This window comes from Gymnodraco acuticeps, unplaced genomic scaffold (genome assembly GCF_902827175.1).
Source record: "Gymnodraco acuticeps unplaced genomic scaffold, fGymAcu1.1, whole genome shotgun sequence".
In the NCBI taxonomy this organism is placed as follows: Eukaryota; Metazoa; Chordata; class Actinopteri; order Perciformes; family Bathydraconidae; genus Gymnodraco; species Gymnodraco acuticeps.
This window is the reverse complement of record NW_022991830.1, coordinates 30,022-57,218: the sequence shown is the minus strand read 5'-3', so window position 1 is coordinate 57,218 and position 27,197 is coordinate 30,022. Positions and strand designations below refer to the sequence as shown.

The 27,197-nt window shown below is 43.9% G+C and overlaps 1 protein-coding gene across 1 annotated transcript; it reads right to left on the bottom strand.

The window, feature by feature from the left end:
- Positions 1-8,322: 8,322 nt before the first annotated feature.
- On the bottom strand, positions 8,323-9,615 carry LOC117535342 (THAP domain-containing protein 1-like). Its single transcript, XM_034199791.1, has 3 exons — positions 9,570-9,615; positions 8,915-9,108; positions 8,323-8,747 (listed from the first exon to the last, which is right to left on the bottom strand). Exons 1-3 carry the CDS (start codon positions 9,613-9,615, stop codon positions 8,535-8,537), a joined length of 453 nt encoding a protein of 150 aa, XP_034055682.1. The 3' UTR covers positions 8,323-8,534.
- Positions 9,616-27,197: the final 17,582 nt, after the last annotated feature.

Genomic DNA, 27,197 nt, shown 5'->3' with positions numbered 1-27,197 from the left:
AAATAAGAAATATTACTTTTGTTACTAAGAGTTCATACTTATTATACCTGTGTCACCTTTCACACTATCGCTGTGATCATGAGCTATGGGCTTTGTAGATACAGGTCCCGGGGTGAATCGTGGTGCAGGGGCCCTTCTCTTTTTGACCACAGGGCGATGCACGAAGATGGTGGGTATAGCCTCTGCTCTCAGCCTAGTCTTGCCCTTTTTTGTCTTGACAAACTGGTCTGCATCAAAATGTGCCTGCGGAGTGACTTGAGGTTACTTCACACACAGAACAACTGTGTCTGAATCTTGTCTGCCCACATACATATTCCATAGTGGTTGAATACACAGTATTAGGAAACACTTTATACTTACTGGACATGTTATACTCATTACATACTGTATATACAATATGACCAAGAATGTGAGACAACTTTATAGAAATTCATATCACATCTGTTACTGATGCCATTTGTCATACTTTGTTAAACTCACAAATAATAAAGTTCCATAACTTCAGTTGGGAACAAAGACCACACCTTATCTCCCCAAGGCAATTTCCCATCCAATAGGTGTGCTATATAGGTGTGTATAACCCGTTCTCCTGTCTGTTACTCCCTCTTTCAGCACAAGAACCAGAGGGGGATTCAATGGAGCCTGAATACCTGCACTGAGACCCTCACCCTGCACCCTGAGTCTCAACTCTGTGTTTTTCAAGCCTTTCCCTGTTTTTTGTATTAAACAAAACATTAAGCTTTCCCAATGGTGTGGTTTTCGTTTTGTGAAAAAGTGCAAATGCAGTGTTTGTATATAAATCACATATTTTGTTGCTGTTGGTCGTGAAATTGCTCCTGCTTCCTCCGCTCTGTGTCAGTGGGGAAGCTGTACATTCGTACTCCTTTCTCTGAGCGATTGGAGCATCCCCAGGCAGCACAGCAAACCATGGTGGCGACTAGGAGTCAGCACAGCACACCAGGACAACACGGAGGAAAAGGCACAGACAAACTGCATGATATGCTATTCAATGTTTATTGAATTCCATGTATTTGCAATGGATGTTCCTAAAACAACACATTTAACATCATCATCATCATGCTGCTGCTAGTCCTTTGATAGTCACCTGTCGGTCTCCTGTCCTTTCTGAAAGCCATACAGATGACATTAGTCATTTAGATAACTTGTGTCCTCAATTACCATGGTTACTGAAACTACCATGAATTTAAAAAAATGGTAGACATGAATCTAATCTGAATTTTAAAGCATTACTTTAGATCCCCTCCCTCTAAATATATCAATAAACATTAGAAAGTGATGCTCCTGACTACCATACAGGTTTAAGAAGATAATATTGGTTTTAAAGAATTCAAAGCTATAAATAAACAGCAACAGGCTCTTTAACCAAGGCACTGTTAGCCTAACATGTAAACTAGTTGTTCACACTAATCCTAATATTATCACTTAATATTAGCAAATTCTATTTTATTTTTTAAAACATATTGATGTAAATACATACACATATCGATTTGTTGTATACATTTTGCAAATCAAAACCTTTATTCACTAATAATGACCAAAAATCGTAGTTCTATCTCCTGTTATCAATGCATTCACATTGCCCGCCATGAACTTCCGGGGAACGATCCTCTTCTACATGAACCACGTGACGATAACCGTTTTTGGACTTCCGTTGTCGTAACTCTTCTATTATATGGCTCTGGTTCGGGCTACCAGATATGTTCGGGTGTATTTCCGTCGCAGCCGTCATATTCGTCATATTTTACGGCAACTCAAGAGGGCCATCACGGTCAAATTCCGAACATTTAAACATAGCCGACACTTCATTCTTTACTTTGTCCGTTATTATATGTAGAAGATTATACTTTTTCTCCGTCATGTTGTTTCCTTAGCAACAACTTCAAACAGGCATAGCCTACACTTCATTCTTTACTTTGTCCGTTATTATATGTAGAAGATATTAATTTGTTCTCCGTCATGTTGTTTCCATAGCAACAACTTCAAACAATAACAACTAACCGCTAGCCGCAAAGCTAGCATCACAGCCACTGCTCCGTTTTCGGAGACTTTGCACACGTTTTTCACACGCTAGGAGTACTTCCACTAGCTTCGTCTTGATCTGTAGATGTGATTTGATGTGTCGTGTGTCCCCCAACTCCTCTCCAAAGCTCAGATATTTAATAAAATACTCAGGGGAGTTTCCTGAATTTTCATGCCCAAAGCCAAGCACTAGGCCCTGGGTAAATTAAGAGGCTGATCTCGGGCACTTTTGTCCACTTTCCCTGGTGGCCGAAACTCAAGCCAGACATCCCTGGAATCGTCTCAGAGAGTAGATGATCAGTGGGGCCTTGTTTTTACTGAATGATGTGTTTTTTTATGGGGAATTCAAATATGAGCTTATTTTTAGGATTTTCGGAGACTTTGCACACGTTTTCACAAACATTTTCACGCTAGGAGTATGGGAGTACATCCATTCGCTTCGCCTTGATCTGTAGATGTGATTTGATGTGTCGTGTGTCTCCCAACTCCTCTCCAAAGTTCAGATACTATATAAAAATACTAAAAGGTAAATAAAACATTAAACATCATGACAAAATAACAACCTGAAATATATGTATTCTATCTACACATTTCGTAATTATCTAATCTAGTGGCCTTATAAAAGTGCTAAAGTAACGCAGAATATATATATTTTTTAATTGTAAATAATTAGAAACATTATTTATGTGCACAAGTACATGGCACCCCACACATAACAAGCTGTCCCGAGTTCCTCCGGCTGCAGTTCCGCAGACGGCCGGTGTGTGGCAGCAGAGCGCTGGGAGCAGAGGGAGGTGAGTATATGACGGATATGACGGATGACGGATGCGACGGAAATACACCCGAACATATCTGGTGACAGCCCGAACATATCCAATATGGGCTGCTTCTCAGGTCGATTAAATGAAATCCTTGCTTCCCTCACTTGCGTCGTTTCCCTGCGTTTAGTCCCTCCCACCAGGGAAGCATGGAGGGACGCAAGGAAACCACGAAAAGCAGGGAAATGAGTTTTAAGAGCAATGGGACGTCCTTTCCTCCGGAGCGTCACTTGAAGCGACGTCCGTTTGTGATGACCCTGCACAGCTGATCGTCTGACAGCAGCTCTGTCCCCGTTATTTCCACACACACCCCCGCCTCTGTTAGCACACATTTACTGACACACACATTTGTATCATCTGTTGTAGACCCCAATAAATAAAATAAAAATAAGAACTCATTCTCAAAAAAGATAAACGCCATTCTTAAAATGTATAAACGAACAATAGTTTGATTAATATTGATTAGAGTGCACAAAAGAAATAAAATAATTGAGAGAAGAAAAAGAGATATGTTATCTATCAAAACCCAGTTAGATTAACATTCATTGGATTGCACACTTTGTGTGTTTGTGTGGATATGTAGCACATTAACATTTTAATAGCACTTAATGACTGACTGAATGGAAATGACAATAAATGAAAATCGAAAAAAGCGATCATGAAAATGTTTCCAACAAATGAATAAAATGATTTTTGACCACTTTGTTGTTCAGATATATCACATATTTGTAACTAAATGAAACAGGAATTGAAACAAAACACGGTATAAACTGAGGAGTGACTCCCGTGAGGTTCATGTGTTTTCTTCACTCCGCTGGGAAACGGCTCTCATGTCAAGAAGCATGAGATCAGTGCATGCACTGCATCGTCCAATCAGTGAGCGATACACAGTAAGGGGGCGGGGCGAGTATCTGAGGATTTCATCGGAGGATGGTCTGGTGGTTCCTCGATTATCGCTCCTCCATTATCGCTCCTCGCTCCTCGATCCTCCGGCAGAAATAAGAGCCATGGGACGGTACTCAAGATGGCGCAGGCAAATCAACTTCCGGTGAGACCGAGGACCGAGGAGCGAGGAAATGAAAATAGTCGACCTGAGAAGCAGCCATGGTCTAGCTGCGGCCGCGGCCAGTACACGGCGGTACACGATGGTACACGACACGCCCACCTGACACTACGGTGGCTGAGAGGCATGGCAGATGAAAAGCGAATTGACGACAACTACGCCGCCTACGGTGGAGACCGTACATAGCATGTTATTGTAGCATTTTAAGCAACTAAATTAATAACCTATTCGTTTTAAGCAACTATTAGGCAAATAAATTAATAACCTATCCGTTTTAAGCAACTATTAGGCGTTTTAAGCAACTAAATTAATAACCTATCCGTTTTAAGCAACTATTAGGCGTTTTAAGCAACTAAATTAATAACCTATCCGTTTTAAGCAACTATTAGGCAAATAAATTAATAACCTATCCGTTTGAGAACCCCTTGGAACCCCTTATCCCATTTTGATGGTTGACATCTCATTTGAACAGTGAAAGCCAGAATATTGTAAAAATGCTTACCAATGATGTATTAATAATGGGATATATATAGCGCCTTTCATGAGACCCAAGGTCCCTTTTAAAAAGAAGAACAGGAGTAGAAACAAACATCACAAAAGGCAGTCAGACAAAACAACAAATAGATTTGGGGCCAAAGGCCTTGGCAGACAGATGGGACTTGAGGGCCCTTTTGAAGGCATCAAGCGTGGGGATGTTGCAGATCTCCGCAGGGAGAGCGTTCCAGAGAGTGGGGGCTGCCATACTGAAGGCTCTGTCCCCGAAGGATCGCAGGTTGGTGCGGGGGGCCAGAGTCTGAAGACCGCAGGTTCCGGGGTAGAGCATGTGGGAATTGTATTGATTGAGCCAGTGTTTCATCGTGTACTTTCAACTGCAGTATATGGTCAGGCAAGTTCAACATTCACTGTGATGTATATCAAATATGACACTGATACCGTTTTCCTCAATGAACATTTATTGAACAGAACATCAAATGGAAAATCAGAGCTGGTCAACTTAAAAAAATATTGAATAAATAATAAACTCCTCGGAATCTTTCACAAGTCCTTCAGCCTTTGGTGCGCTTCCTCACTCATGTTCTTGGCGAGGTCATGAGAACAAAGTTCCATCTTACTGATAAGACAAGATGGTATAAAGAAGTCATATGTAATATTATAAAATCACATGCATCAGGGGTTGTACACTTTAATGTGTCCATTCACTAACCGACTCTTTAGGAAGGAAGCTGTAAGGCCTCTTGTTATAGGAGTGGTCCTCATCAGTGTCCAGGGGCATCTGTAGACAGTCAACCATTATTTTGACAGTGCTTTACATGCACGGTTTAACTCCTCCAAAAATGATCCAGGCTCGATTCAGAATGACACAGTACCACACAAAACAAATGTTGCATGTACCATAAGTTCTATGTAGTATGTGTTTTAGGAGTAGTAACCCATTCTGAAACAGGCACACAGGGTCATAGATACGTTGAGCTGACCATGGTGCTGCTTGCATGCGTCCTTTTACGACTGATCCTGAATGTACGTGGGACATTGTCGCTAAGGGTCGCCCTGCCTTCCTCACTATAGTGAGCAAACCTCTTTCCATACCTGCAATTAAGACACATTTTCTTCACCAGAAGGTTGAATTTTAGAGCCAGGTGTTCACCCCCAAATCTTCTTGATAATACAATTACAAATTCAAATGTTTTTGTAGCACTGCAGCATACCCTTCCAGTCCAAAGTTTTCCACCAGGATAACACACCACGACCTTCTCAGGAGAGTCATGTCATGCTAAAGAAAGAGCATCCATTTTCATTAAGTTTGTTATAGCATTTTAATGTGACTTCTTTCCTTAATACTTACAATGCTGAAGTCAAAGCTGGCCTCCATGGCAAAATACCAGGCATACTGTAATGAGAATGTTATTAGCACATGCAAGACATAATGTACACGTGACGGCTGGGTGTGACCCGGTCCTTTCACAAAATGGACACTGGAAGGTGTCCGAGTCCAATTTGTTGAGCTCTGGGCGTGCTCCATCACGGAGTGTTGTGTTGTTTGTCTATAGGTGAATAAAATAGAATACAATTTAAGTGACTTTAATATTGGAAATAGTTAACTCCTTAAACAAGCAGCAATGGACTGGCCTGTATAATCCTATGGGACAAAGCTGGTCATACTTCCTCACTTTCAGAAGGTAACCCTTTAATGCACAAAACAACCTCTAGATTTCACTGTGGTTCGAACAGAAAGCCCTTCAGCTAGTTTAAACGTCAGGCCTACAGCATAAACCCCATCTAAGAACAGAGGCTCTGTCCTAATTACCTGATTGCATCCACCTGGGTTACTTGGCTCTACCCAATAACTACCATTTAACTTTAAACCACACTTAAAATAATAATTATACATATTTACATGTCTACAGTATAGGAGCGAATACATGTTTTAAATAAAAAACATTCAAATGTGAAAGACACCTTCAATTAATATTTAAAACTTACATAAAATCAGATTCTTGTAAAAATTAGAGTACATGCATGTTCAGTTAGCATATATGCTAAGTTAACTGAACGTCGAGCATGTCAAGCTAAGATATATATATATATATATATATAGCAAAATAAACACAATTACACTGCGCTAAACAGCCACATCGACAAACAAACGAGAACCTAAATAGTATGTAATTATATCTAAAACCACAATACGTTAAGTACCTGTACTCGGTGCGCCATGTTGTTTGTTGTCTGTAAACCTCACGTGTTGGGCGTGCTCTCTTCTGACCATATTTGGAAGTACAACTTTTCGCGGCCGCAGCTAGACCCTTCTCAGCCACCGTAGTGTCGTGTCAGGTGGGCGTGTCGTGTACCATCGTGTACTGGCCGCGGCCGCAGCTAGACCCTTCTCAACATATCCCTGGTACTGACACACATAGATATATATAAACACTAGATGACTCACCCGCGCTGCTGGCCAATGGAGACCGACGTTGCCACATGGCCGCCATCTTGCTACAGGTAGTGCTCTCATTCATAACATTATGGTTTACTATTTAAATAACCATAGCTTGCTCAATTTTCAACCAATTTTCAAACGGTTTGGTTTTTTATAAACATCAAAGATGTAGTTATGATACTGTATACTTATAGTCATGGACTTTCTTATGAAAATAACATTAAGCAGATAAAGCAATAGCTATACACACACACAAGGTATTTATATTAAATATTTGCCGGTGTATATATTTCCATTTATTTTTATTATATTGTTAATATTTAAAATAAATTATAAAATTAAAATATATTTATATTTTATATATAAAAATCGGTCTCATGTTACCACTCTGTAAGCCAAGAGTTGTTAATTTAGCAATGCCTAATGACAATAGCATATGGTGGTATATTATTTAGATATTCACACCTTTATCAGAAGAACCAAACCAACATAAAATGAGCTCACAGACAGGCCAGTTCTGTCTCATTTATCACAATTATACGAATATATAAATAATAGTAATATGGAAATGAATAAGTTACTTTTTTAACAATTCAATGTTCACTTATCAATACTGTGAGCCTGATTTTTCTTACATTCTCCAACAGAAAACACAACTCAGCGTACTTTTAAGAAATTGATCTTAATAGGCTTTTCCCCTTATAAGGCAAACATATGTTTTGAGGCTCTGGACAAAAATGGCTATTTTGATTGTAAAGGTTGCCAACCCCTGGGTGTAGTTTCAATGTTTGCACATGTTTATTCAAGTGTATGAGTGACATAGAGCAAGTGAGATGGCCAGTGGTTCTCAAACCTTTTACACAGAGTACCACCTCAAATTATATTGGGCTCTCCTAGTAACACCATCATAGACCTTCCTGGGTACCACCGAGATAAAGGATTTCATATGACAAGCCATATGATGCTCTCATTTGTTAGTGACATTCCACATGCAAATAAAACAAGATAAGATGGTACTTTATTGATCCCAATTTGGGAAAACATTTTTAGTTACAGCAGCATAAGGGACAAAGCATTTTACAATGAATTAGAAATAAGCAAGAAAAATAAAGAAAATAAAGAAAGAGGAAAATATACATGTTGAGTTTGGCAGGATATTATATATATAATATACATAAATATAAGGCATATGGAATATTAATGTTAAATATTAAATAGATTATATATGTGTAAAATGTACAACGTGGTTATATTCAAGAGAAACTATGGAGCAGAGAGTTATCTTCCAGCCAGAGGTGATTTGTTGAGTTATGGCACTGCGGAGCTGCAGCAGTCTGTTGGAGAAGGAGCTCCGTTGACTGTCCAGCTGCAGGTGGAGAGGATGGGTGGGGTTATCCATGATGGACAACAGCCTGTTCAGTGTCCTCCTCTCCACCACAGCTTCAAAGGGGTCCAGCTTGATGCCGATGACAGACCCAGCTTTCCTAATGAGTTTATTGATCCTGCTGGTGTCACCGGCTCTGATGCTGCCCCCCCAGCAGACAAAGAAGAGTGCACTGGCCACAACAGACCGGTAGAAGATCTCCAGCATCTTGCTGCACACGTGGAAGTATCTCAGCTTCCTCAGAAAATAGAGTCTGCTCATCCCCTTCTTGTGCACAGCATCAGTGTTGATCCTTCAGTTCAGTCTGTTGTCTAAGTGCACTCCCAGGTATTTGTAGTCCTCCACAACAGCCACATCCAGAATGCACAGGGGTAGAAGAGACGTCCTCACCCTCCTGAAATCAATGACCATCTCTCTGGTCTTGGCCACATTCAGAATACTCACAACATTAGGCTGAGGTTCATCTTCCGCTCTTCTTGAAGTGGTTGTGCTTCTTGTTGCTTCCGGCTAAAATAAACAATAAGACATTTTGAGTGTTTAAAATGTGCTGTAATACACAACACATTATTTATTCCTAAACTTGCAGAAAGAAAAACTAAAGTGTGACATTTAATCACATATTTATCAATCAATCTTATACACCTTGAATTGTTGTTGGTCAATGATACACATACCCTTTGAAGATGAGCTGGGAAGTTGAATATTGTTGGCACAACACCATCTTTAAGCCGGACAGTCTTCCCCGTCCTGTCAAAGTCCTCACTCCTGAAGTACTCACTGCAGAGCAGTGTCCTGTCACAGGAAACAAAACCGTCCCTTCTTAGGGCAACTTCCCACTGCCTCCTCCTCTCTTCCCGGTTTTGGAAACCTTAAAAACATTGAGAAAGGTAGCCAGATATATTAAATTATTGACAACATTGTCCGCCCTTCTTTTCCATTTAACATTAAGGGTAAGGACAAAAATACAGCACCGAAATTATTCATATTTTTGGTGTGTGTGGTGTGTGTGGGTGTGTGTGTGTGTGTGTGTAGTGTGTGTGTGTGTGTGATGGTGTGTGTGTGGTGTGTGTTGGGTGTGTGTGGTGTGTGTGTGTGTGTGTGTGGTGTGTGTGTGTGTGTTGTCTGTGTGTGTGTGTGTGTGTGTGTGTGTGTGTGTGTGTGTGTGTGTGTGTGTGTGTGTGTGTGTGTACACTTTAAGAATAAGACAACCACACTAAGAGTAATACAAAAGGTGTCCAAAAGAAACATTACATAATTGTGTAAAGAAATGGTAGCAACATATTCTAAAGAGGCTGGGTCAACATCAATCTTGCAATACTATTATCTCACATAGCCCCACTGATCCTGTGTAGCAGGACTTGTAATGTAAATACATCCACTAAGTAATGAACGATTATCCTAATTTTAGTCATAATATTGTCATATCTTACACGTGAAAGGTGATCCTACGGGTTATTGTTTGCAGACTGCGGTGATTAGAGCATCCGTAGGCTGCACAAAAGTCCGGCATAGTCAGGTACTTCTGTAAACACAAAGCCAGCAATTTCCTGTATCATAATGCAAGATGTGTTTAACAAGCCAAACCACTTGGAAGAAACCATGTGTAACTTAAGTTATGTTGAAAAGAAAGAGCAGCTCTGCCTCTCCCACTGGTGTAAAGTTGCTGGGTCAACTTTGTAATACTAGGTCTCACTCACAGCCTCTTGCTATTAGCCAGCTAATAAATACAACCACGTCATACACAAAGAAAATCTGCAATTTCAACATGTCCAAGCATCCTGTATCATAGCCATGCTAATAACGTTTATAATAAACCAAACCGTTTGTAAATCAGTCAAGATTTCAGCGATTTAAGAGTATTTGTGTGCAGATCACTCACCTCACAACAGCTACCATAGCGCGTACCAGAGTAGCTGTTGACTGTAGCAAGATGGCGGCCGGTGAGCTACGCTGGAAAATCTCCCATGAGCCATCTAGTGTTTATATATATCTATGCTGACACAGGTCTCGCTTGTCTCAAACAAGCCTGCTGTCAGACGATCAGCTGTGCGGCGTCATCACAAACGGACGTCGCTTCACGTGACGCTGCGGAGGAAAGGACGTCCCATTGCTCTGAAAACTCATTTCCTGCTTCTCGTGGTTTCCTCTCTCCTTGCTTCCCTGGTGGGAGGGAAAGGACGCAAGTGAGGGATGCAAGGAATCCATTTAATGGACCTGAGACGCAGAACATTAGTCAGTATTAGAATCAGAAAAACTTTATTTATCCTCAGGGGAAAGTTTGGATTTGCAGTGTTTCCCCTAGGTTTACTGCCTTGGCAGGGTGCTGCTCAAAAATAAATGTCGTATCCTCTGGAGCAGAGAGGAGCTGTGGATTATTTAGTGGGAATGCTGTTAACACCATTCCATTAGTCGAACCGCATAATCCTGCTTTATCCGACCACTTCTTAGTAACTTTTGAAGTACTGTTACGAGACTACAAAGCATTAGTCAAAAGCTCCTGCAGCAGAAACCTATCTGTTAGTGCTATAGCCACATTTAAGGAAGAGATTCCACCAATACTTAACTCGATAGCATGTCTGCATGTAAGGGAGGAAATGTATACAAAATGTACACCACCCCAAATTGATCATGTTGTTGATAGTGCTATAGATGCGCTGCGAATAAAATTAGACTCTGTTGCTCCTTTGAAAAAGAAGAAAATAAAACAACATAGATTAGCTCCATGGCATAATGCCGAAACCCGCAAAATAAAGCAAAAGTCGAGACAACTTGAAAGGATATGGCGTTCCACTAAACTTGAAGAATCTAGTTTAATTTGGCATATTACTCTCAATGAATATAAGAAAGCACTGCGTAAAGCGAGAGCAGCCTACTACTCTTCATTAATAGATGAGAATAAGAATAATGCAAGATTTCTTTTCAGCACTGTAGCCAGGCTGACAGAGAGCCACAGCTCGATTGAGCCTTCTATTCCCATAGCACTCAGTAGTAATGATTGTATGTGCTTTTTTAACGATAACATTGTTACTCTTAGAAACAAAATGAATGACCTCTTGCCTTTGACCAGTATAGTGTTATCAACAGCTCCCGGAAACGTAAGTTCTAATATTACACTAGATAGTAAACTAGAATGCTTTTCAGCCATAAACCTTGAACAATTAAATTCAATGATTCTCTCTTCTAAACCATCAACGTGTATGTTAGACCCAATTCCAACTAAGCTGTTGAAGGAAGTTTTTCCATTAATTAGCACTTATTTATTAAATATTATGAATATGTCTTTATTATCAGGCTATGTTCCACAATCATTCAAAGTAGCAGTGATAAAACCGCTTCTTAAAAAGCACAACCTCGATCCAGAGGTTTTAGCCAATTATAGACCTATTTCTAATCTTCCGTTCCTCTCAAAAATTCTTGAGAAAGCGGTCGCAAAACAGCTGTGTGATTACTTAAAAAACAATGATTTATTTGAAGCTTTTCAGTCTGGCTTTAGAACACATCATAGCACAGAGACAGCTCTGGTTAAAGTCACAAATGACATTCTATTAGCCTCTGACAAGGGACGTGTCTCTATTCTTGTTTTGCTCGATCTCAGTGCTGCATTTGATACTATCGACCATGATATCTTATTGCAAAGACTAGAGCACTTAGTTGGCATACAGGGAACTGCTTTAGGCTGGTTTAGGTCCTATCTATCTGAACGCTCTCAGTTTGTACGTGTCAACGATGAATCTTACACGCAAACCAAAGTTAGCCATGGAGTGCCACAGGGCTCAGTGCTCGGACCTATTTTGTTCACATTATATATGCTTCCGTTAGGCAATATTATAAGGAATCATTCTGTAAACTTTCATTGTTATGCGGATGATACTCAACTATATTTATCAATCAAGCCTGATGAAATGAATCATCTAAATAAAATTCAAGACTGCCTTAAGGACTTAAAAACGTGGATGACCTTAAACTTTTTGATGTTAAACACGACCAAAACTGAAGTTATTGTACTTGGCCCGAAGAATCTACGAAACAAATTATCTAAAGATATACTAACTATGGATGGCATTAATTTGGCCTCCAGTGAGACTGTAAGGAATCTTGGTGTTATATTTGATCAGGATTTATCCTTTAACGCCCACATAAAATCAATTTCAAGGACCGCCTACTTTCATCTACGTAACATTGCAAAAATCAGGCATATCTTGCCTCAAAACGATGCAGAGAAACTAGTCCATGCATTTGTTACTTCAAGGCTGGATTATTGTAACTCTTTATTATCAGGGTGTACCAAGAAGTCAGTCAAGTGGCTTCAGCTGATTCAAAATGCTGCAGCTCGTGTACTAACCAGAGTTAGGAAAAGGGACCACATTACTCCTGTTCTGGCTGCCTTACACTGGCTCCCTATAGAACACAGGATAGAATTTAAAATTCTTCTTCTCGCCTACAAAGCCCTTAATGGGCAGGCGCCATCTTACCTTAAAGAACTCATTATACCCTACTGTCCTACTAGGGCATTGCGTTCCAAGAATGCAGGGTTGTTGGTTGTTCCTAGAGTCTCTAAAAGTACAATGGGAGCCAGAGCCTTTTCTTATCAAGCTCCACATTTGTGGAATCAGCTTCCAGTTTGTGTTCAGGCGGCAGACACCCTATCCGTTTTTAAGAGTGCGCTGAAGACCTTCCTTTTTGATAAAGCTTATAGTTAGGGCTGATTAGATTCAGCCCCTAGTTTTGCTGATATAGGCTTAGTTTGTCGGGGGACATCTTACTTCTTCCTTCTCTCTGTCTATACCTGTGTACTCTCATGTTCCCATTAACCCAGCTTCCCCAAATGTCTTTCTTTTTGGTGTCTATATACGCCGGGATCCGGAGTCATGGATGATCCTGCGCTCCTCTGTCCTGGATCGCAAGCCCTGGATCTTGAGTCGTGGCTGTGGTCCTGGATCATAGGTCCTGGATGGATATCCTCGTGGATTCATCTTCCTATTATACACACATGCATTTCCAAACATTTGGACTACCTATGTTGCAAATGTATTATCTTTTCAATTTACACACGGCATCTATTGCACGTCTGTCCGTCCTGGGAGAGGGATCCCTCCTCTGTTGCTCTCCCTGAGGTTTCTCCCATTTTTCCCTTTAAACTGTGGGTTTTCTTTGGAAGTTTTTCCTTGTACGATGTGAGGGTCTAAGGACAGAGGGTGTCGTATTGTCATACTGATATTTTGTACAAACTGTAAAGTCCACTGAGACAAATGTAACATTTGTGATATTGGGCTATATAAATAAACATTGATTGATTGATTGATTCCAACTATCTGTTCTTCTACGCACGAATTTTTATTATTATTATTCCGCCGGTATTTTGGCCCTCTTCTCCTCCCGCATTGAACATCGCAGAAACTCCGTTCAAACATCAAAACGTTCAGCTCGGTCTGGAATCGATGGCTATTACTTTTCTCATTCATAACTTTCATAATTCCAGAGATACATCCCATAATACATCACATTTTTAACATTGAAGTCAATGGAGAAAATCTTCAGACTTCAACAAATCTTCATGCGACTTCAACTGCTAACTGTTCATTCATACTTCCACTCAGAAACCTCATTCCAAATTTAAAATGTTACACATCTTTCTGACATTATTCGTTTAAAAGAACTTTTAAATCTGATTCTTACTTTTAGAGATATTAAACATTGTTCAGACCTTGGTATAGAGGTTTTCTTCACATTTTAACATTAACTAGAGTGCGTGATGTCACAGCTAGAGGGTAGGAAATCTTGAAATTTGCCTCCATATATTGGAAAACATCTCGTAGCATGACAAATAATTAAGCAAAATAATCAAACAAAATGCCTCTTGAGGGCATGAAGTGTTAGCAATTAAAATCAATGTTTTGATGGCATAATGTACCTTAAATGTACCTTCAGTTTAAATGCTGTTTTATACTGAAAAACCAGAACATTATTGTGCACAACCAGTTAAGCTTTTATTCTGAAAATCCTTCATCTCCGGTTAGCATGTGGCTAGTTTACCATGTCTTGTAGAGGTTAATTTAGTAGCGAAATGACATGGAGTGATGCACACCGAAACCTACTGATTTTAACACTGCAACTATAGAAGTATTATTATTGCTGAATATTAAATGAAGGTATAGTTTATTTGAATAAAGTTATTGTTTACAGACGTGGGTAAGATGTGACAACTTCCGGAATGACCAGAAACCAAACCAGCCGTGAAGTATTTTCTGTATTTTTTAGAATATTAACTACAACGTTTAGAATGTGTTAAAGGAAAAGTGATGAAAGACAATATGAGGAGAAGAGTCGTGTTTAAGTATATATTGAATGTACAATGCCTGAATCCTCTGTTTAAACGTAACAACGGACATTAAGATGTGGAGGGCCGGCCCGCAGGGAGGAGCCTGCAGAAGCTATATAAGAGCAGCACCTGAGCGGTTCGGCCTCTTTTCTCTGCTAGCGGGGAGCCAGAGGCAGCTGCTTTTCTGTCGGACTATGGAGAGGCGAAGTCACGCCCATCTACTTCCGGACCATGGGACCCCGGAAGCGAAAAATTTACATTGAATTCAATGGAGAGAGAACACGTATCTTTTGATCCCGTTTGAATTGTGCCACGAACTACACATATGATGTTTGTCAATCTTAAACAATCATTTCCATGTCAAAAAAGTCACATTTTGTCGTAAAACTGCTGAAATATAAGACTATGAAAAATACGCTACTACAAAGACTACAAATCCCAAATCCCATTCTGGGTCGCGTAAGTGATGTCACAGGCATGCTCGGTGATTTATAATAAGACTCGTAATTAAAGCGAAGAAGAAGAAGATCTCATAACTGATTTATTCCCTCCAATAAATTATAGATCGCTAAAAATAAATTCACTTTTACAAGATGCCTGTGTGCTTTGTACCAGGTTGTAGTCATAAAAGTAATCATACCACTTGCTCCTTCTATCGATTCCCGTCTGATGAAAGGACCAGGAGTCGCTGGATCAGACATATCAGGTAATATCATAGGTAATATACATGTTGTGGAACATAGTCAAGTTAGCCACCTAGCTAGTAGCGACGAGTAGCGAGCACGTTAGTTAGCATTACATTACTTAGCCTTGTCATTTTTAGTAGCCTTACCATGAAGTTATTATTTTATTACATGAAGTAAACCAAAATGTTAAACAGTAACCAAACATGATGGTAAGTATTTCGTGAAACTTTTGAAGAGTAGCCTACTGCGCCCTCCACCGGGTGCTAAGGAAGCAGTTCAGGGAGAGTCGAAGGCAGGCATGGAGCTTTGCATGACATTCTTCTGGACGTGTTTCATTGTGATGACAATCTGTTTGTTGGAAAGACAGTCGTTGTGTGCTTATTGAGAGAAAATTGTTAGAAGAGATAATTATTCAAAGTGTTGTTACTTTAAAGTGTTGTTACTGACCTTTTTCTCTTTTATTTTCTTTACCTCACCTGTAACTGCTGAGACCCTGAGGAACATGCACACTGACCTGCTCTGGCAACCTGATTTCCACTGTACGTAATAGTATTTGGTTATGGTATATTATTTATATACATCAAAGGCACAATGCACCCCCCAGAGACACACATGTATTGAGTGTGATATTTTGCATAGGTCATGTGAAATCATCTTTACATACTAGAAAACTGTAGGAGCGGCAACATGTTTTGAAATTGAATTTTTAATATCCGATAATAAAGTTGATCTGTTTTCTTTATTCTTCTCTCTTCCCAGCTCCATCACCATTCTCTGTTCCTGCAGGTCCTGCTTGCTAATCAATGCTCATATTTTTTTACACAATTACAAATAAAGTCATTGTATTGTATGACATGAAGTTGTGCTTCATTCTGAGTCAATAATAAATTCATTCTGCCTTCAACTGCGCAATGATTGTGGACTGCACCGACATCCATGTAGCTGCCCCCCAGTAAGATGAACCAAGCAAAGAGGGTCACCATCATGCCCAAGGACATCCAGCTGGCCCGCCGCATCCGCGGAGAGAGGGCTTAGACTGACCTGAGACCAGCACACCCAAACACAACAGCTCTTTTAAGAGCCACATACATTTTCAAAGAGTTGCAATCCTACGTTATTATAATGATTAAACTGGTTCATGTATCACTTAGTTTACTGAACCGTGATGAATGAAAGAAATGAGTGAGGTAGTGGTTTACTGAAGTTACAAAGACATTAATATATGAGTAACAGGTCAGTGTAAACACAAGCTTCTGTCAATTATGGATCATTCAAACTATTTATATACAAATATGTAATAAAGTTCTAAAACAAGTATTCGGTATATTCCTTGATAGCTTTTGGAGAAGGTTGTTTTTAAGTTTACTAAAATCTATCGTTTCAACTGTTTCACTTTATAAAAAAGGAACAGGTGAGTAGAGCATCATTGAGTTTCTTATTCTGTCAGTAAATTATCCAAATGAATGTTTTTCATTATTTTAGTCAACCCTAAACAAATTGATTGTACCTTTTAATGATGACCTTACATGGTCGGCAAAGTTAAATTAACTTCAGAAAATCAAATCTGTTCTGAGAAAAAAATAATAAATGTTTAAAGATAGGAACTTGCCATCCCACTGAAAAACAGTCCGTAGAGATTTAAAGGCGTAGTTGTAGTTCAGTCCAACGTTTCATTTGGATTCATTTGACAACAGTCAACTCTTTTCATAAAGAATATATATATTTTTCAAAGTCAACTTTATTGTCAATCTTACTCAGTTTGAGAGATCAAAAAGACGTTTAAATACAATTATACAATTTACAGATATGTATACAAATATATATATCCTATATACACCATCATGTATAATGATGGTGTATGATGTAGAAGGAAGTGTGGTAGATAACAAGTAAATATAGAGTTACATACAGATCCATGTTACAGCAAAAGATGGAATAACTAAGAAGCACGCAGTATAATAATAATTACATGCAACAATTAAATAACTGCTCAGCATCTCCACCACAATCCCAATCTGCTGTGTCCTGTTTTCCTCCCCTCTGCATAACACCCCATCACACATACGAAACACAACGCAGAGTCCGAGGGTGTTAAGAGTATGTTTATTGAAATGTCCTCCTCTCTACTGGCCAACACAGGGAGCATATGCTGGGTGTAGAATTGTTCCAGGAGGAGGAGATTTCCATGCCATGCAGGGTCTTTGGGGATGGGGATGATGATCGCCTCCTTCGTGGTCCACACAACAAAGTAGCAGAGACTCCGGTCTGTGATGTGCAGCTGCCCTTGGACCTGGTGCCAGTATGGGTGATTCTCCTTGAGAATATATGACCCACCCTCCGCACAGAGACAGAAGGATGGTAACTGGACTGCCTCCGCGATGGTCATGTTCCTCTGGCTGTGTGGACACTTCACCTCCAGCAGGGCAGATGGCTGCACAAGTCCATCGGGTGATGCTCCCAGAACACCCGACTCACTCACAAAGAGACCAGACTCGATTCGAACACTGTCACTTGATAGGCCTCCACAAAAGCCTTCACCCCTTCGGCCTCGTTTACAACCCCCCAGTTGACAGTTGGCGATGTCTCTGGCCAGTGGGTTGTATGTCTCCTCTCGCTGTTGGTAAAGTTGAGACACCGGCTGGACTACTTTGGAAGTGCCAGGCTTCCTCCACTGGCACTCAACATCTGTGGAGCTGATCTGCCACATGGCAAATATTGCCAATGCTGCAGCGTGGCTGCATTTGTACATCTCCTGTGCACAATCACAGACAGCGCTCTGCATCGCGCCATCGTCTCCCATGCAGATCTGTAAAAATAAAGTAAGTACCATTTGTTAGCATGCTATAATAGATTGAATGAGCAATAATACAAGGATGGTCCGGATCTGGGGGTGGGAGGGTTTATTTTTCCATAGTTTTGTCCTCTTGTCTGTTGTTATTGTTTGTTTTTCTGTATTTTTTGTAATTTGTGTTGTATTGGTTGTGATTGTACATTGTATTTTTCTAAATGTGTATGAATACGTTTTTGAAAAACATTTGATCAACAATAAAAAAGGAATTGGTCAGGATCTAGACTCAGTGTGTAGTTTATTAATTAATCAATGCTCTCTACATTAGGAAAACACATACCGGTGTACCAGAGGGAGTCACACACAGCTGTGACTAGATAACCAAAATCCTTGAATCGACACACAGCAAATAAACTCAAATGACACAACGAGAAAAAGGAGATCACACATACAGTATAGTCGATATAAAACTGGCCGCTTCAATCTGAAGAGCAACTAAAACAAAACACGGGAGTGTACCTTGTTCTTGTGAACACTAATGTTATCCACAGCATACACAGAGACCACGAAGTTCTTAAGGAGAAAACTAGTTGCTAAAACAAAACACGTTAGTGTACCTTGTTAGCTAATGTTAGCTAGCTGACATTAACGTTACACATTGCACTCATATTACTCACCGAAACCTTGTAAAGCCGGTCCCGCATGCTGGCTCTTACAGAACCGACTAACTCCCCTTTCATATAGGTACAGCTCTCAACGTGCCCAGACTTGTAGTGATTTTCACCTCGTAAAATACTTTTATTCTCATTCTGAAAGAATGTGGTGAAATGTGCTAACGTGACGGCCATCTTTATGTTGGTGACGCGTATTGTGCGAGACGAGAGACCTGTAGTTCACTGAGCGGTTTCACACGAAAAAATGTGTAACTTCACAGTTTTACGACACATTTTTATTTTTTTGACTTGCAAAATGTTCTTTTAAATTGACAAACATCATATGTGTCATTCGTGGCACAATTCAAACGGGATCAAAAGATAACCTTTCTCTCTCCATTGACTTCAATGTATAATTTTCCGCTTCCGGGGTCTCATGGAGGCTTTCGGAAGGGGAGGGACTTCGCCTCTCTATATCCTGTTTGTGACTTTACCACGCTTTTTATTAATTAAAGTACCAATTTGAAAACATCTCAGAGACTCCATTTAGTCTCCTTTTTAAGCTTCTCTTTCCTGGACGCGAGAATAACCATCACAGTTAACAGAAGTGACAAAAACTTTCAACATGCCTCCATTAAAGCCCATTGTAATTTCAGGCAGATATTTCCTCACGGCACCAGCCTTCAGGTAGCAGTGTGCTAACAGTCCAGCTGACACGCTCAGAGCAGTAGACTTCAGGTAGCAGTGTGCTAACAGTCCAGCTGACATGCTCAGAGCAGCAGACTTCAGGTAGCAGTGTGCCAACAGTCCAGCTGACATGCTCAGAGCAGCAGACTTCAGGTAGCAGTGTGCTAACAGTCCAGCTGAGACGCTCAGAGCAACAGACTTCAGGTAGCAGTGTGCTAACAGTCCAGCTGACATGCTCAGAGCAGCAGACTTCAGGTAGCAGTGTGCTAACAGTCCAGCTGACATGCAGCAGACTTCAGGTAGCAGTGTGCTAACAGTCCAGCTGACATGCTCAGAGCAGCAGACTTCAGGTAGCAGTGTGCTAACAGTCCAGCTGACATGCAGCAGACTTCAGGTAGCAGTGTGCTAACAGTCCAGCTGACATGCTCAGAGCAGCAGACTTCAGGTAGCAGTGTGCTAACAGTCCAGCTGACATGCAGCAGACTTCAGGTAGCAGTGTGCTAACAGTCCAGCTGACATGCTCAGAGCAGCAGACTTCAGGTATCAGTGTGCTAACAGTCCAGCTGACATGCTCAGAGCAGCAGACTTCAGATAGCAGTGTGCTAACAGTCCAGCTGACATGCTCAGAGCAGCAGACTTCAGGTATCAGTGTGCTAACAGTCCAGCTGACACGCTCAGAGCAGCAGACTTCAGGTAGCAGTGTGCTAACAGTCCAGCTGACACGCTCAGAGCAGCAGACTTCAGGTATCAGTGTGCCAACAGTCCAGCTGACACGCTCAGAGCAGCAGACTTCAGGTAGCAGTGTGCTAACAGTCCAGCTGACACGCTCAGAGCAGCAGACTTCAGGTAGCAGTGTGCCAACAGTCCAGCTGACACGCTCAGAGCAGCAGACTGCAGGTGTAGCAGTGTGCTAACAGTCCAGCTGACATGCTCAGAGCAGCAGACTTCAGGTAGCAGTGTGCTAACAGTCCAGCTGACATGCTCAGAGCAGCAGACTTCAGGTAGCAGTGTGCTAACAGTCCAGCTGACACGCTCAGAGCAGCAGACTTCAGGTAGCAGTGTGCTAACAGTCCAGCTGACATGCAGCAGACTTCAGGTAGCAGTGTGCTAACAGTCCAGCTGACATGCTCAGAGCAGCAGACTTCAGGTAGCAGTGTGCTAACAGTCCAGCTGAGACGCTCAGAGCAACAGACTTCAGGTAGCAGTGTGCTAACAGTCCAGCTGACACGCTCAGAGCAGCAGACTTCAGGTAGCAGTGTGCTAACAGTCCAGCTGACACGCTCAGAGCAGCAGACTTCAGGTAGCAGTGTGCTAACAGTCCAGCTGACATGCAGCAGACTTCAGGTAGCAGTGTGCTAACAGTCCAGCTGACATGCTCAGAGCAGCAGACTTCAGGTAGCAGTGTGCTAACAGTCCAGCTGACATGCAGCAGACTTCAGGTAGCAGTGTGCTAACAGTCCAGCTGACATGCTCAGAGCAGCAGACTTCAGGTAGCAGTGTGCTAACAGTCCAGCTGACATGCTCAGAGCAGCAGACTTCAGGTATCAGTGTGCTAACAGTCCAGCTGACATGCTCAGAGCAGCAGACTTCAGGTATCAGTGTGCTAACAGTCCAGCTGACACGCTCAGAGCAGCAGACTTCAGGTAGCAGTGTGCTAACAGTCCAGCTGACACGCTCAGAGCAGCAGACTTCAGGTAGCAGTGTGCTAACAGTCCAGCTGACATGCTCAGAGCAGCAGACTTCAGGTAGCAGTGTGCTAACAGTCCAGCTGACACGCTCAGAGCAGCAGACTTCAGGTAGCAGTGTGCTAACAGTCCAGCTGACATGCTCAGAGCAGCAGACTTCAGGTAGCAGTGTGCTAACAGTCCAGCTGACATGCTCAGAGCAGCAGACTTCAGGTAGCAGTGTGCTAACAGTCCAGCTGACATGCTCAGAGCAGCAGACTTCAGGTATCAGTGTGCCAACAGTCCAGCTGACACGCTCAGAGCAGCAGACTTCAGGTAGCAGTGTGCTAACAGTCCAGCTGACACGCTCAGAGCAGCAGACTTCAGGTAGCAGTGTGCCAACAGTCCAGCTGACACGCTCAGAGCAGCAGACTTCAGGTAGCAGTGTGCTAACAGTCCAGCTGACATGCTCAGAGCAGCAGACTTCAGGTAGCAGTGTGCTAACAGTCCAGCTGACATGCTCAGAGCAGCAGACTTCAGGTAGCAGTGTGCTAACAGTCCAGCTGACACGCTCAGAGCAGCAGACTTCAGGTAGCAGTGTGCTAACAGTCCAGCTGACATGCAGCAGACTTCAGGTAGCAGTGTGCTAACAGTCCAGCTGACACGCTCAGAGCAGCAGACTTCAGGTAGCAGTGTGCTAACAGTCCAGCTGACATGCTCAGAGCAGCAGACTTCAGGTAGCAGTGTGCTAACAGTCCAGCTGACACACTCAGAGCAGCAGACTTCAGGTAGCAGTGTGCTAACAGTCCAGCTGACACGCTCAGAGCAGCAGACTTCAGGTAGCAGTGTGCTAACAGTCCAGCTGACATGCTCAGAGCAGCAGACTTCAGGTAGCAGTGTGCTAACAGTCCAGCTGACATGCAGCAGACTTCAGGTAGCAGTGTGCTAACAGTCCAGCTGACATGCTCAGAGCAGCAGACTTCAGGTAGCAGTGTGCTAACAGTCCAGCTGACATGCTCAGAGCAGCAGACTTCAGGTAGCAGTGTGCTAACAGTCCAGCTGACATGCTCAGAGCAGCAGACTTCAGGTATCAGTGTGCCAACAGTCCAGCTGACACGCTCAGAGCAGCAGACTTCAGGTAGCAGTGTGCTAACAGTCCAGCTGACACGCTCAGAGCAGCAGACTTCAGGTAGCAGTGTGCCAACAGTCCAGCTGACACGCTCAGATGAGCAGCAGACTTCAGGTAGCAGTGTGCTAACAGTCCAGTGGACATGCTCAGAGCAGCAGACTTCAGGTAGCAGTGTGTAACAGTCCAGCTACACGCTCAGAGCAGCAGACTTCAGGTAGCAGTGTGCTAACAGTCCAGCTGACACGCTCAGAGCAGCAGACTTCAGGTAGCCAGTGTGCTAACAGTCCAGCTGACATGGGCAGCAGACTTCAGGTAGCAGTGTGCTAACAGTCCAGCTGACACTGCTCAGAGCAGTCAGACTTCAGGTAGCAGTGTGCTAACAGTCCAGCTGACATGCTCAGAGGCAGCAGACTTTCAGGTAGCAGTGTGCTAACGTCAGCTGACATGCTCAGAGCAGCAGACTTCAGGTAGCAAGTGTGGCTAACAGTCCAGCTGACATGCTCAGAGCAGCAGACTTCAGGTACAGGTGTGCTAACAGTCCAGCTGACATGCTCAGAGCAGCAGACTTCAGGTAGCAGTGTGCCAACAGTCCAGCTGACATGCTCAGAGCAGCAGACTTCAGGTAGCAGTGTGCTAACAGTCCAGCTGACATGCTCAGAGCAGCAGACTTCAGGTAGCAGTGTGCTAACAGTCCAGCTGACACGCTCAGAGCAGCAGACTTCAGGTAGCAGTGTGCGAACAGTCCAGCTGACATGCTCAGAGCAGCAGACTTCAGATAGCAGTGTGCTAACAGTCCAGCTGACACGCTCAGAGCAGCAGACTTCAGGTAGCAGTGTGCTAACAGTCCAGCTGACATGCTCAGAGCAGCAGACTTCAGGTAGCAGTGTGCTAACAGTCCAGCTGACATGCTCAGAGCAGCAGACTTCAGGTAGCAGTGTGCTAACAGTCCAGCTGACACGCTCAGAGCAGCAGACTTCAGGTAGCAGTGTGCTAACAGTCCAGCTGATATGCTCAGAGGCAGCAGACTTCAGGTAGCAGTGTGCTAACAGTCCAGCTGACATGCTCAGAGCAGCAGACTTCAGGTAGCAGTGTGCTAACAGTCCAGCTGACACGCTCAGAGCAGCAGACTTCAGGTAGCAGTGTGCTAACAGTCCAGCTGACAAGCTCAGAGCAGCAGACTTCAGGTAGCAGTGTGCTAACAGTCCAGCTGACACGCTCAGAGCAGCAGACTTCAGGTAGCAGTGTGCTAACAGTCCAGCTGACACGCTCAGAGCAGCAGACTTCAGGTAGCAGTGTGCTAACAGTCCAGCTGACATGCAGCAGACTTCAGGTAGCAGTGTGCTAACAGTCCAGCTGACACGCTCAGAGCAGCAGACTTCAGGTAGCAGTGTGCTAACAGTCCAGCTGACATGCTCAGAGCAGCAGACTTCAGGTAGCAGTGTGCTAACAGTCCAGCTGACATGCTCAGAGCAGCAGACTTCAGGTAGCAGTGTGCTAACAGTCCAGCTGACATGCTCAGAGCAGCAGACTTCAGGTAGCAGTGTGCTAAACAGTCCAGCTGACACGCTCAGAGCAGCCGACTTCAGGTAGCAGTGTGCTAACAGTCCAGCTGACACGCTCAGAGCAGCAGACTTCAGGTAGCAGTGTGCTAACAGTCCAGCTGACACGCTCAGAGCAGCAGACTTCAGGTAGCAGTGTGCTAACAGTCCAGCTGACACGCTCAGAGCAGCAGACTTCAGGTAGCAGTGTGCTAACAGTCCAGCTGACACGCTCAGAGCAGCAGACTTCAGGTAGCAGTGTGCTAACAGTCCAGCTGACATGCTCAGAGCAGCAGACTTCAGGTAGCAGTGTGCCAACAGTCCAGCTGACATGCTCAGAGCAGCAGACTTCAGGTAGCAGTGTGCTAACAGTCCAGCTGACATGCTCAGAGCAGCAGACTTCAGGTAGCAGTGTGCTAACAGTCCAGCTGACACGCTCAGAGCAGCAGACTTCAGGTAGCAGTGTGCTAACAGTCCAGCTGACATGCTCAGAGCAGCAGACTTCAGATAGCAGTGTGCTAACAGTCCAGCTGACACGCTCAGAGCAGCAGACTTCAGGTAGCAGTGTGCTAACAGTCCAGCTGACATGCTCAGAGCAGCAGACTTCAGGTAGCAGTGTGCTAACAGTCCAGCTGACATGCTCAGAGCAGCAGACTTCAGGTAGCAGTGTGCTAACAGTCCAGCTGACACGCTCAGAGCAGCAGACTTCAGGTAGCAGTGTGCTAACAGTCCAGCTGATATGCTCAGAGCAGCAGACTTCAGGTAGCAGTGTGCTAACAGTCCAGCTGACATGCTCAGAGCAGCAGACTTCAGGTAGCAGTGTGCTAACAGTCCAGCTGACACGCTCAGAGCAGCAGACTTCAGGTAGCAGTGTGCTAACAGTCCAGCTGACAAGCTCAGAGCAGCAGACTTCAGGTAGCAGTGTGCTAACAGTCCAGCTGACACGCTCAGAGCAGCAGACTTCAGGTAGGCAGTGTGCTAACAGTCCAGCTGACACGCTCAGAGCAGCAGACTTCAGGTAGCAGTGTGCTAACAGTCCAGCTGACATGCAGCAGACTTCAGGTAGCAGTGTGCTAACAGTCAAGCTGACATGCTCAGAGCAGCAGACTTCAGGTAGCAGTGTGCTAACAGTCCAGCTGACACGCTCAGAGCAGCAGACTTCAGGTAGCAGTGTGCTAACAGTCCAGCTGACATGCTCAGAGCAGCAGACTTCAGGTAGCAGTGTGCTAACAGTCCAGCTGACATGCTCAAAGCAGCAGAATTCAGGTAGCAGTGTGCTAACAGTCCAGCTGACACGCTCAGAGCAGCAGACTTCAGATAGCAGTGTGCTAACAGTCCAGCTGACATGCTCAGAGCAGCAGACTTCAGGTAGCAGTGTGCTAACAGTCCAGCTGACATGCTCAAAGCAGCAGAATTCAGGTAGCAGTGTGCCAACAGTCCAGCTGACACGCTCAGAGCAGCAGACTTCAGGTAGCAGTGTGCCAACAGTCCAGCTGACACGCTCAGAGCAGCAGACTTCAGGTAGCAGTGTGCTAACAGTCCAGCTGACATGCTCAGAGCAGCAGACTTCAGGTAGCAGTGTGCTAACAGTCCAGCTGACATGCTCAAAGCAGCAGAATTCAGGTAGCAGTGTGCCAACAGTCCAGCTGACACGCTCAGAGCAGCAGACTTCAGGTAGCAGTGTGCCAACAGTCCAGCTGACACGCTCAGAGCAGCAGACTTCAGGTAGCAGTGTGCTAACAGTCCAGCTGACACGCTCAGAGCAGCAGACTTCAGGTAGTAGTGTGCTAACAGTCCAGCTGACATGCTCAGAGCAGCAGACTTCAGGTAGCAGTGTGCTAACAGTCCAGCTGACACGCTCAGAGCAGCAGACTTCAGGTAGCAGTGTGCTAACAGTCCAGCTGACACGCTCAGAGCAGCAGACTTCAGGTAGCAGTGTGCTAACAGTCCAGCTGACATGCTCAGAGCAGCAGACTTCAGGTAGCAGTGTGCTAACAGTCCAGCTGACACGCTCAGAGCAGCAGACTTCAGGTAGCAGTGTGCTAACAGTCCAGCTGACACGCTCAGAGCAGCAGACTTCAGGTAGCAGTGTGCTAACAGTCCAGCTGACATGCTCAGAGCAGCAGACTTCAGGTAGCAGTGTGCTAACAGTCCAGCTGACATGCTCAGAGCAGCAGACTTCAGGTAGCAGTGTGCTAACAGTCCAGCTGACATGCTCAGAGCAGCAGACTTCAGGTAGCAGTGTGCTAACAGTCCAGCTGACATGCTCAGAGCAGCAGACTTCAGGTAGCAGTGTGCCAACAGTCCAGCTGACATGCTCAGAGCAGCAGACTTCAGGTAGCAGTGTGCCAACAGTCCAGCTGACATGCTCAGAGCAGCAGACTTCAGGTAGCAGTGTGCTAACAGTCCAGCTGACACGCTCAGAGCAGCAGACTTCAGGTAGCAGTGTGCTAACAGTCCAGCTGACACGCTCAGAGCAGCAGACTTCAGGTAGCAGTGTGCTAACAGTCCAGCTGACATGCTCAGAGCAGCAGACTTCAGGTAGCAGTGTGCTAACAGTCCAGCTGACATGCTCAGAGCAGCAGACTTCAGGTAGCAGTGTGCTAACAGTCCAGCTGACATGCTCAGAGCAGCAGACTTCAGGTAGCAGTGTGCTAATAGTCCAGCTGACACGCTCAGAGCAGCAGACTTCAGGTAGCAGTGTGCCATCAGTCCAGCTGACATGCTCAGAGCAGCAGACTTCAGGTAGCAGTGTGCCAACAGTCCAGCTGACATGCTCAGAGCAGCAGACTTCAGGTAGCAGTGTGCCAACAGTCCAGCTGACATGCTCAGAGCAGCAGACTTCAGGTAGCAGTGTGCTAACAGTCCAGCTGACACGCTCAGAGCAGCAGACTTCAGGTAGCAGTGTGCTAACAGTCCAGCTGACACGCTCAGAGCAGCAGACTTCAGGTAGCAGTGTGCTAACAGTCCAGCTGACACGCTCAGAGCAGCAGACTTCAGGTAGCAGTGTGCTAACAGTCCAGCTGACACGCTCAGAGCAGCAGACTTCAGGTAGCAGTGTGCTAACAGTCCAGCTGACACGCTCAGAGCAGCAGACTTCAGGTAGCAGTGTGCTAACAGTCCAGCTGACACGCTCAGAGCAGCAGACTTCAGGTAGCAGTGTGCTAACAGTCCAGCTGACATGCTCAGAGCAGCAGACTTCAGGTAGCAGTGTGCTAACAGTCCAGCTGACACGCTCAGAGCAGCAGACTTCAGGTAGCAGTGTGCTAACAGTCCAGCTGACACGCTCAGAGCAGCAGACTTCAGGTAGCAGTGTGCTAACAGTCCAGCTGACACGCTCAGAGCAGCAGACTTCAGGTAGCAGTGTGCTAACAGTCCAGCTGACACGCTCAGAGCAGCAGACTTCAGGTAGCAGTGTGCTAACAGTCCAGCTGACACGCTCAGAGCAGCAGACTTCAGGTAGCAGTGTGCTAACAGTCCAGCTGACACGCTC